This window comes from Strigops habroptila, chromosome 16 (genome assembly GCF_004027225.2).
Source record: "Strigops habroptila isolate Jane chromosome 16, bStrHab1.2.pri, whole genome shotgun sequence".
Taxonomy (NCBI): Eukaryota; Metazoa; Chordata; class Aves; order Psittaciformes; family Psittacidae; genus Strigops; species Strigops habroptila.
In genome coordinates, this window is record NC_044292.2 from 7,602,389 (window position 1) to 7,614,343 (window position 11,955).

At 51.4% G+C, this 11,955-nt stretch overlaps 1 protein-coding gene across 4 annotated transcripts in view; it reads right to left on the reverse strand.

Annotated features, from left to right (window-relative positions):
- The window catches only part of PRDM16 (PR/SET domain 16), a 278,163-nt gene extending 266,469 nt beyond the window's left edge, over positions 1-11,694 (reverse strand). For all 4 annotated transcript variants that reach the window (XM_030508173.2, XM_030508171.2, XM_030508174.2 and 1 more), the window contains exon 1: positions 10,085-11,694. In XM_030508173.2, coding sequence (XP_030364033.1) covers positions 10,085-10,121 — 37 coding nt within the window. In that variant the 5' untranslated portion in view covers positions 10,122-11,694. The remainder of the gene's footprint in view (positions 1-10,084) is intronic.
- Between the last annotated feature and the right edge of the window lie 261 nt (positions 11,695-11,955).

The following is an 11,955-nucleotide window of genomic DNA, read 5'->3' on the forward strand; positions in this document are numbered from 1 at the left end:
TTAACAGGGATGGTAACTGTGCTTCACAAGTGCATCAGATTTTTATTTTCTAATATATAATCATAACCCAAACAACAAACTAGTTAAGAAAGTGCCAGAATTTACCTAAAGGGCCTCAACTGCCCAGATATTGTATTGGAAAACCACACGTCTCCAAGAGTCTGAGGAAGCACCAGTAGCTCTTCAGGAATCTCCTTAAGGACACAGCCGTGAAGTTAACCTGGATTTCCTGCAGGCTCACCTTCAGCTGCTGCTACTAAGCAGCTGTTAAAAACCCTCATTAATAGATATTATCATGAACAGGAGACAAAGACCTAAATTCTGTCCTGAACTATATCTGGATAAATACTTGGAGAGTATTCTAGCAGGAAGAATTTAAGAACTCCCAAAGTAACAAAGATCTGTTTTTTATTCATTAAGTATGGGATATATGAGCAGAACTGTTTCTGAGCAGAGGGCTTTTCAAAGTTCTCCATGAGGTATCAACTGCTTCTTAAATATGACTATTGTGCTATGTAGGGATTTAAATTTATTTTATTCCTATGTGATAATTCTAAAATAAAATATATGCTCACTCACAAGTTGTGCGTGTTCCTCAGTTCACATTTCTGTAGTAAAATATAAAATGAAACCAGTCCTTTTCTATAAACAGGAAAAAAAAAAATGGTAAAGCCATTTTATACTACATGAACTTGAAGCACAGCCATTTAAAAATTAATTTACATGATTGAGCCCAAAAGGTCCATTCACTGCAAAATAAACCCCCCTAAATGCTATCCTGAACGGGAAGAGAATGCCAGGCTACGTGTAAACAAGAGCATTTTTCATAAGCATCTGAGATGGAATAGAAGATTTTTTGCCAAATCTGAAACTTGCAAAACAAAAAGAAAAATATCTGATCCAGTAAATTCAGCAAATCCATCCCCGTGACCTCAGTGGGAGCTGGAACAACACAGGGATCATTCACAAGGCGTTTATCAGGAGTCAAAGGCAGGTAGGGATATCCCTCCCCTTTCACAGGTGAAGTAGCCGAGGGTAAAGTATTTGCTTGAGCTGGTGAAGTGAGTTCATCAGCTTAGCAAAAACCCCGTAATTCCTGCTTTTGCTGCATCTCAGCCCAGTCTCTGACCAGGTGATCCAATACTCCCAAAGCTTGGTGGGGTTTCTGTCGTAACACCAGTTCCAGTGCTGTGCAGGGATACAGCTTTCCATGTCCTGAGCAGAACTTCACATCCAACTTCCCTGCTTCCTTACGGGCAGCAAACCCAACGCTCAAAGCACAACAGTGCTAGGCTGAGAGAATAAGTGCACGTGCTAGAGAGAGCCTTTAATGCTCTACGCATACAACTGGTGTAGGGCTGGCCAGAGCCTCATCCTGCACTTAAAACTCAGGTAACGCTGCTCTGTGAGGAGGTGTGTGCAGCAACGAGGGAAAAGCCTCTTTCTTCCTTCATCCTATGGCTTCCCCTTGCACCCCACGGAGCCCAGGAGCAGGGCTGGGCTCTCGGGAGCAAGGCAGGAGAACCCACACACAGTCACATCCCCTTCCCACCCTTGCTATGTGCTTCGCTGCACTACCTTCACCTTCCCCCAGGCCCCTTTGCTCCCTCAGCCTGATGAGGAAAACTGCATTGAGGTTCTTTAGCCCCCCTGAAGTGATTTTATATCAAGTAGGAAATAAAGCTGATTCTTTTCCCCTGCAATACCAATAAAACAATAACTCGATATCACATCTACCAAAACACCGCTGCTATAAAGTTAAAGATATGGAAAAGAAAATTAACTACTGTTTATGACAGCAGTGGAAGTGGCGGAAGGAAAGAAAAAGAGCGCAGAGCATACAAGGGAACAGATGGCTTATGTCCAGAATGGCCCATCTTCTGTATATTACTTCTTTGGAAAGGAAGTCCATGCCACTCCAGAAAATAGCAGTCTGTCTAAAATATGCTGAGGTTTTATCATTGATCATGCCATAAATTAAGGAAAAAAACCCAACACAAACCTAAGCTACATTTCTCCACCACATATTGATCTGCAGATGCTAGAAGTGAATCCCCTTAAACCAGCCATATACCAATATTTGTACATGTTATGCACATACACACACAATCTCTCGGGCCATGTCCTCAGCTGGTGAAAATTAGTTTCATTGATGCTGATGCTGATTTACATGAGCTGAGGATCTGGCCTCTCATTTTTAAAAACAAGTCCCGAGTTTTGTCAGTTTAACCTTGGTTTTCACAGCAGAGAACTGGGCACGTGTGTTGTGCTCAACATCACTCACTGATTATACATGCCAGTTCTGTGTGCACTTACGTGTGAGACACACATTAACCAGCCCGGGACAGAACAGTTCTGTGGCTAAATCACAGTGCCTGGAAAACCACCTTGTCTAATGAAGCGCAGGACACGCTGCTGGGAGTGAGCTCAGGCACCAAGTTCTGCCCCCCCAGCCTGGGCTGAAGCCCTGCTGAGCCCCACATTGCTGGGGACAGGCTGTGCCTGGACCCTGCTACCACCTCCTGCAATCACAATCGGAATCTGCTTGCAGGAGCACACCAGGAGAGGGATGCACACACCCTCCTTGCTGAAGGAATACCCAGAACTACTTTAAGACGTTGCACACCCAGTAGGATGGAAAGGAAGGACAGTGGAGGGGGGGTGGTATCTAAAACGATGCTGAATTTAATAACGTTCTTAGTCTGCACTGCTAGGAAAGCTGCTCCTTGCACTTGCCTTACCCAGAGCCAGGCTTGCAAAGCAGCACAAGGAAATTCAGTTGAACAGACACACCAGGAAGCGTGTTCCTCCCAAACAGCCCGTCCCCAAATTGGGCAGCTTCAGACAGACAGGCGAGGAGTTTCTACAGGGGAAGCAACCTCTGGATCATTCCATAAAGCATCCCCGCGATAATGAACAGCCAACCTTCCTTGGTGGCGATAAGATATTTTAACTGAAAACATCAGGGCATGTTTAAAAAATGATTACAAATTATTTTAAGTGTATTTGCAGAGGGTTATAAAAACAGCTATAATATTTTTGTCTTGGATTCTAGAATTACCAGTGTGACAGCTAATGCAGTAATGATTTGTTTCAAATGCCAGTGTTTAAGCTGTATAAAGCTGATTTTATACATTTTTCCAGTAGGCCGCATTGTAGTTAATGAAATTAAACACACCAATCGCATTTGTCCCCAGGGGATGAGGAACTGAACACGCCACTGGTTTATTTTTTTATTAAAATAAATTGCAGCCAGCAAGATGGACTAATTGCATACAGAATTGAAAAAGAAACATTCCATTGATATAATTAAGCCAATTTTCATGGACAAAAATAGTTATAGTGGATATAAAATAAGCAGAGCATTCACTGCAGTTTGACTTCTCCCCTCCCTCGATATTTTGTGCAGAACATTAACTATTAAACAAATACGTATCTCAAACGGGCTGACAGCGTTATCTAGTAATGATGGCTAAATTGATCCCAATAACTGACGCCGGGGCATTGTGTGTGTCTCAGCCTTGGCGAGAGGGTTCACAAGCCAAAGAAAACAGAGCAGCCAAAAACCTACCACATCAAAACAGCACCTTAAAGCAAAACACCTGAAAGATGTAAAACTACCGAGACAGAAATAAATCACCGCCCGGTTTGTTTGAGTCTGACACTGCGTTCACGCAGTCGCTTCTTTCTGGGGGTCCAGCAGCCCCCAGGGCTGTCCAGCGTGCTACAGAAAGCGGGTGGTTAAGGGAAGGTAAAGTCTTTCCACACTGGCTCAAGAGAGCCCAAGGTTTCCCGTGATAGCAGCATTATTCTGTGGCCTACTGGAAATAATTTGGCTGTCTCAGTCCATTTTCACCTGGAAAATGTCTCCCCAAGAGGACCAGTGGCCTCATTTGCAGCACAAAAGTGGGTTCAGTGGTACAGCAAAAAATGCCTTATTAACTTTGTGTCATAAATCTGGGCAAAGCATATCATTGAGGTGAAAGCTCATCCACCCTCTGAATGGAAACTTTCATTTCTCTCACTGTCCTACACACCAAGCACTGCTGAACAGAGCGACAGTGAGTGGGAACCTCTGCATAGACACACTTTACTCCATGGAAAAGGAGTTCAGATTCCAGCCCTACCAACCAATGTCAGCACACATGACCCTTACCGCTGGGAAATTTCTTCCCAATTATAAAAAGAAGGGAAAAAAAAGCTGCTCATTCAGGGTATGAGCACTCAGAAGCACCAACAAGTACCCTTATTCCACGGACAAAAGTCATATTTCATTTTTATTAGCAAAGAGGATCACATCATTCACTGAATGAAGAGAAGGGGGGAAAAAACCCCTCCTCAGGACAGGGACACCCCGTTATAGATTCGGATGCTGCCTAAGGCACAACCTACTGCAATAAAAATGAAAACAAACAGCCCGTGAGGAGGTAGCGGTGAGGCATGAAAATCCATTAGGAAAATAAAAGGAGGAATAAGGCCGTAGATCTTTCCCACTATGACATTCCTGACCTGAAATTCCTCCAGAAAAAAAAAAAAAAAAAAAAGAGGGGGGGACATATTTAAGCTCCGAAACCAGCAGTTAATTTTGGTGTGGAATGCTGCAGAGTAGTGACATATCAACAGGCTGTTATCCAGAGAGTGGAAACAAATGTGTTCGCAGGGATCCTTCACGTGTCTTCATTCCGCGCTGCAGATGGACACTGTGTGTATATGTATTTATTGATATTATTTACCCCTACAGGATTACAAATATCTTTGGGGAAACAGGCATGAGAAAATCATTGTTCAGCTGAGAGCCTGGTCCCTGCAGTCAGCACGCAGAATCACACGAGTTTATCATTTAAATAATCTCCAACTGGAAAAAAATAAACATATCCAGTAATAACAGGAGAGCCATCAAGTTGTGGAAACAAAGCATGAGCTCGCCCTGGCCCACAGAGAGCACACGCAGCCGTACACGCCGTCAGTGCTGCAAAGGCCTGGATTGTAAATGTGGGGTTTTCTTCCACTAAACAATTTCACACACCAGAAGTTTACTGCAATGGGGGGAAGGAAAAAAAGAAAGAAAAAAGATAACAAACAGAGAATGCAAATTTTACAGTTAGAAAGGCAAAGGCAAGTCTGAAGCTGTGGGTTCTTTCCCTGATCCTGTCACCGGGAGCCTCCACGTCCCAGCTATGCCGGCGCACTCACAACACATTCCCCACCATCAAGGTGGCTCCTGAGCTATGCCTCCTCAATGTTTGCAAACTTTTCCAGGCCTTTGTCTTTGAAGCACTATATTAAATAGTATGGAGCTTTGCTGAAATATCTAAGCTATAATAATCACAGCCATAATAACAATAATAATACTTTTCACTCAGTAGGGCCTTTCCCTCCGAGAATCTCAGGGTGCTTTACAAACAGCAATGAACGCAGCCGCACCGCGGAGGCTACAGCCCTCTCCAGAAGATCCCCTCGTCCTTCCCCTCCGGCGCATGTGTTCACAACTGGGGTGTGTGAGCAGGCACAGTGTAGTTGGTGCGGGCAGGTGTAAACCCAGAGCAGCGGGCAGGCAGGAGCAGTCCTGCAGCACCGGCCGTGGAACGGCTACCTCCGACTCAGGAGCTGGGTATTATTACAGTGAGCAACAGCGATGCGTTACACTGCTCCCGTGCTGTGAAATCCAAGCTCCTGCTCTGCATTTTGCCTGGAAGCAAGTGGAGATTGTGTGTGTTTTGGGTGCATTCGGCTTTCTCCTGTTCGATAGCTCCAAGTCCTGCCCGTTTCCAAGTCATCTCACACCAATAACGTAAGACTGAACACTGGATAGTGTCTGTGGGGGATCAGAAGGGCAATGGTTCTGCTCTTTCTGACCTCAGTGTCTTCACCAGGTATTTTTAATAGCACCCTTTAGAAATACACTTGGTTTAATTCTCCCTCTTAGCTCATTAAAGACCTAATTTTCTATTGCTGAACTTGAACTTGTACTGCAGCTCCAATACAAAGTCTAAAAATAAAGCAGCTTCAGCTGTTGTTACACAAAGTTTTTAGAACACAAGCCACAATTTCAGCACACAACGCACAGGTTTGTGATCACACAGTGCCTCTGATTTTATCATGTGTTACGAGACCTTTGTATGCACATTGTCGGTTCGATAAATGCATCTGCACAGAGATGTTCTGTATCAGCACGGGGGGTTTATAGGACACAGGAATCCAGTGACATTGGAATAACGGACCAATCTTCAATGCACTTTATAAACTTACATTTATAGATGCACACGCAAACGCCCTGTGATGTAAACACACGTGGATAAGCATCACCCGCACTCACGCGCCGGCTGCAGGGACACCCACAAGCACTGCCTGCACTGCAGGCCAAAATTCAACCCCTCATCCCTGCATCTCCTCCAGCTTTGGCACCTTCACCCTCTTGCTCTGCTGGCAGGTCCAGGGAGAACCCCACGACAAATAACCAGCCTGTTCATCCCATTCGCCAAGTTTTTTCCCCAGGACAGGGACAAGGAAGCGCTTTGGAGTTGTTCTCTCTGTGCTGTCTCCAATAAATCAGATAGGGAAGGTGGGGAATTAATTCATTCTATTTGTAGAATTTAGCTATATATTTTTTAAGAGTAAACTCCTCTGAACTCCTCGGTAATTTTTGTTGAAGCGCTAATTACACATCCCCTTAATTAGCGGATCCCCCCCCCACCCGCCCAGCATCCCTAATTGCCTAATTGAACAGATCCGGGGCAGGGCGGGGGATGGCGAAGGTGCTGCCGCGGCGACGGAGGGGACCCACCGGCCTCCGCACCTGCACCGCACCGGGAGCCGCCGGGGGGGGGCACCGGGAGCCCCCGCCGGGCCGCGTGGCAGCGCGGGTCCCTCCGCCCGGTAGCGGCTGCAGGGCCGTTCGCTTGCGATCGAGCTGCTGCTGCCGGCCCGGGGATCGGGGCAGAGGCGGCGGTGGAGCTGAGGATGTAAAAACCCCCGCAAACTCCCCAAATCGCGGCACGTTTTCGCCCTCGGCATGTTCCAACACCCAGCACCGGCGCAGCCGCCCGCAGAGAGCTCCGGCCCCGGGTGCGCTCGTCTCCCGCTCTCTTCCCTCCGCCGCTTCGACAGCTTTAATTAAAACACAACCGTAACCGGGAATCCCGCGCTCTCCACGGGTCCTAACCCGAGGAGCAGGTACCCGGGACCACATTCCCGCCAGTGCAGTCCGCCCGGGAAGATGCAGCAGCTCTGCCCGAACCCTCATCCATGAAACTTTGACTTCCTAATAATGAAAAGCAAACGGGCCGGTAGAAATTCGGGCCACCGTTTGCGCCAGCACGGACATTTATTTAGCGTTTGAGATCCAACGCATCCGCGCGTGGTTTGGAGTTGTGTTTGTTACCCTGCAAACGCAATTCGGGGATTTCGAAAGGAAACGAATTTGCTTTAAACGGGCAGCGCCAAACCCGCGTGTTCGCCGCCTCTCCACCGGCTCACGGGTAGCACACAGGCCGACGGCTTCTCCCCAGCCCCCTGTGCTTCCTCCTCCCGCCACAGGACGAGGCCGCCGGCCCGGCAGAGCACTGGGGGGTCCCCAGCACCCCCGGGGGCACCGGTGCGGTGGGAGGCCCGAGGGCTGGGGGGGTCCCGGTGCCCCCCTCGCACCCCGGCCGAGCCTCCGTCGCCGGGGTTTCCCACCCGGGGCTGAGCGAAACCAGCTCCCGCTGCCGGTACCTGCCTCTCACCCGTTGAAAACTACCGAGAATATCCCTGCGAGCCGCAGCTCCGCGCGCACACGCGTTCATCCCGTTCCAAGTCAGGTAATAGAGTCGAATTCCCGGGGGAGCCTCACATCTGCTTAAAATATTGCCCAATGAAATGAAATTCTGCAGCGGCCCGTGTTTCTAACGCACCCCTCGACGGCCGGGCGGGCACCGGGGGAGGCCGGAGCACCCCCGGTGCGTGTAGGGACCGCAGTCCTCGCTGCCCCGCCGGTGTGAACACACCGACATCCGTACCCTCGTGTCCGTGTTTAATCTGCTTCGCAAATACATACTCCTGGGATATTGAAACCTTAGCTTTGGACTACTGTTTTGAACTGTGATCCCGAAAAAAATCCTCAGCTGAAACCCCATAAACCGTTGGGCCTTGTATTGTGTTAAACACCTGATTTTAATCAGGGCTCAGCATTCCCAACCCGCCTTCCCGCAGCACCGCGCACCCGGCGGCCGCTGCTCCCGCTCGGCAGCTCCCGGGACAGGGGCTCCCACTGCTCCCCCCCCAAGCGTCTCAGCTGCCCCGGCACTGGAGAGCCCTTGGTCCCGAAGCTGCGGGAGCCTTCTCCCGCAGGGAAGCTCATGGGAAGAGGCCGGGCAGTGCACACCGGCAAAGCCCCGGTGCCTTCTGCGGAGCGAAAAGAAAGAGGAGGAGGGAAAAAATGGGGGAAAAATAAAGGGTAAAAAAAGGAGAAAAAGATAAATATTCCGCTCTATTCAACCTCGCTTTCCCAGCCAAGAGCGCTCTGAAAATTGCTTTTCTTTTTAACAACGTAAACCAGTAAGTGATGACTTAAAAAAAAAAGTTTTTGGAATGGGGGCGTTTAAAGCGTGTTTACTTAAAAAATTAATAAATAAAAATAAAGAAGAAACCCGGGATTAACTGGAAGAAAACCTCCGGAATCGCGCCGCAGCGATGTGCTGACCGCGGGACACCCCGCCCCGAGCAGCCGTTCCGCCGGCGGTGCCCGGTGTCACCGCGGCCGGGCCGGGCCGTGCGGCCGCACGAGTGCAAAGTGAGCCTCGGGGTTGCCTTGGGGAGGGGGGTATAAAACGGGTTTTTAAAGCGAGCAAAGCCGCGGAGCCGCGCCGGGCTCCGACACCGCGCCCTCGATTCCACCCCAAAACAGTGATTCTGCCGGCGGGGCACCCTCCTGGCCGGGATCGACGAGGGGACAGCGGGGACCCCCCCATACGCACACCGACCAGGGAGCCCCGGAGAACGCACCCGCGGGTTAACCGGAGCGGGGCCGCGGCTCTGCCGAGCTCAGGCTGCGCTGGAACTTGTGCAGCCTCCAGCTTATTTCGTACGGAGCCAGAGCGAAACAGAAACTAAATAATAACGATAATAATAATAACGATAAATAGAGCGCGGACAGGCTGCGCCGGCACCGGGGCCCTGCGCTGCCCCCAGCCCAACGTGAACCGGCGAGGGGACGGAGGGAGCCGGTCCAGCCGGGGGCAAACGCGCTGCGCTGTGCCCTTGCCCAAGCCCCGCTCTCCTCCGCCGAAAACCCGCTGTAGGAAGGGCTGCGGAGGGAGCAGGGAAGAGAGTGCGCGGGAAGCGCCGCGCGAGGCTCCGGAGCTGCGATCCCCCCCCCCGCGCAAGTGCAATTTTAAGAAATTAAAAATTAAAGACACTCCCCCCCCATCACCCCCTCCCCTCCCCCAGACCCCCTTAACCCCCAGCCGGGACACCCGAGCTGCCGCCAGCATCTTCCTCCCTCTGGACCTGCGAATCCAAAGCCCCTCACTGAGAGCGGATCCATTTTTTCCCCCCCTACAAATTCTCTTCCTTCCCTCTCCTGGATAATTGTTCCCGAGTCCAGAAGGGTTCCTCTGCCCCCCCCAACCCCCCCCCCTTTCGGGCTGCCTCTGCCTCCCCCCCCCCCCAGCACTGAGCCTCTCCGGCTCTCTCGCAGGCAGATGCCAAACGCAGACCTCGAGCGCCCACTATTTCAGGAGCCAGGAATATTATTTCACAAGACTTGGAACGAGTCAATAAGGAGAGAGGAGGAAAAAAAAAAAAAAAAAAAAAAAAAAAAAGTTGCTATCCCCTTTCGTCAACTTCTAGCGAACTTTCGCTTTTCTTCCCCCCGGCCCCGGCTCGCCGCCCGCCCGCTGCAGCGCGCCCGGGCGCGGAGAAGCGCGGAGGAACGCGGGGCCGCCCGCTCTCCGCGCACCGGGGCGGGCAGCGCGGCTTGGCCGCGGCCGCGGAAGGGAGGGAGGGCGGGAGGGAGGGAGAGGGGCTGCAGCCCCGCGTAGCCCCCGGCCCGGCTCCGCGCCCGGCGGCGCGGGGGGACGCGGAAGAAGGCAGAGAAAGGACCTACTTTTGGGCAGTTTTCTCGCCCTCGCCTTGGATCTCATCGTGTCGGCTGGCGGATTCCTCTCCTCCTCCCCGAGCCCAGAAGCAGCTACACACTATCTTCATCTCCCAAGCATTGTCAGTTTGGACACCTTCGCACATGCGCACAGAGCATTCAATCTGACACCCTCACCGCGGCCAAAAAAACTTTCCAATGTATTCATCATCATCGGGGTGGTTTGCGGTTGTTGGCTTTTTTTTCTTTCCTTGTCCTATCCTCTTCCTCAGACCACTTATCTCTCCCCCCTCCTCTCTCCCAGCACCATCCCAGCCTTCCCCTGATCTGCCCCTTTAAGAAAAATCAGCCCTCTCCGCTCCTAACCCTCCGCACACTGACCTTACACACTGGACAATATTTAAGGATCAAGGTGCCATCCCATAAAGAGGTGATTATCGTTATATTATTATTATTACTGTTACTACTAAATAGCAATGCTGTAGAGAGAGTTTGTTAATGGCTGTCATCTCGTAACTGTACCTATGTTACATGCTTTTATTTTTTAACCTGAAAAATATTTCTTTACAGTAACTTCTCGTCCGTGTCTGTCTTTATTTTCTCCCTTGTCACCCCCTCTCCCCCCGTGCTCCCCTCGGCTCAGGGGGGCGCGGAACTTCTCAAACAACTGAATTTACTCTTTGTGCTTTGCCGTCATTTCTCGCGTCTCTACCGGATCTCCCCGCTCCGCACGGGCGGCGGGAGCCGCGCTCCTTCTCCGCGGCCGCTTTGTCTGTATGAACATCCTGGCCCTCCGCGGACCCCCCCCCCCCCCCCGGCTCCGCTCCCGCGGCAGCCCCGCGCTGCCCGAGCCGGGTTCCCCTGCCGGGTCGGGATGCGCGGAGCTTCCGCGGGTACCGCGCCGCTTTCTTCTGCGTTTCAGGTGGGAAGCAGCGGTCCCGGGCAGCGCTCCCGAGGGAGCCGGGAGCCGCCCGGACACCCAGGAGAGGGGCGAGGAAGGGAAAAGCCCCCCGAGAGCCCCGCGGGACGCGGCCGCAGCCCGGGAGCAGAGGCAGAGAGCGCCCGGGCTGAGCCGCTTTGAAGGAGGGAGCGAAGTGTAAATAGCCCGATGATTGATGTGCTGTCTTTGACTGCGGAGAAAAGCACTATTTTAATTCAAGTGGCCAGGTCAGATGGTCACGGAAGAAGGTTGAAAGGTAGGATTTAATGAGATTAATATGGAGAGAGCGAGAGAGAAAGAGCGCGCCTTCATAAACCTTCAACAAAATAACCGGGAGCTCCGGTTTGAGCTCGGGGTGCTGCTGACCGGCACCGGGGCTGGGCGAGCAGCACAACCGGAGCCCTCTCCGGTGAAGGGCATTGCAAAGAAAAACCAAAAACCAAAGCAAAACTTGTGTGGGTGCGCCAGGTCGCTGCTGGAAGCCATTCTGCCAGCTGCACTCCTGCCCTGCAGGTGGAACCGGGGAGGGGGGAATATTCCTGCTAATTACCGGTTTTCCCCTCCTCAATAAACTCTTTAATTGCGAATGGGAGCAGGGCCCTTTCAGACGCTACCTGGGAGCCAGCGAGCAGGGGAAGGGTGGTGGAGCAGGAGTCCAAATAAAATAAATACGGTTGAAGGGAACTTTAGCCACGTGTCGCCTAAAATGCTGACATGGTGCCCGTGAATTCCTTCCTCGAGGACGCCGTTTCACGGCGTGGCGGGCACCCCGAGGTCGGAAAAACAAGCTCTTGTGAGCTTCCCCGCTGAAACAGGAGCCCTAATGTTCCCAATGCATTGAAATACTTCTTCCAACGACCTTGGGCGCTTGCTGTCTCCCGCATACCCCCTCACAGGACAGAATCAATTCGGTTTGAAAATGTCCCCGTCCCCCCCCGGG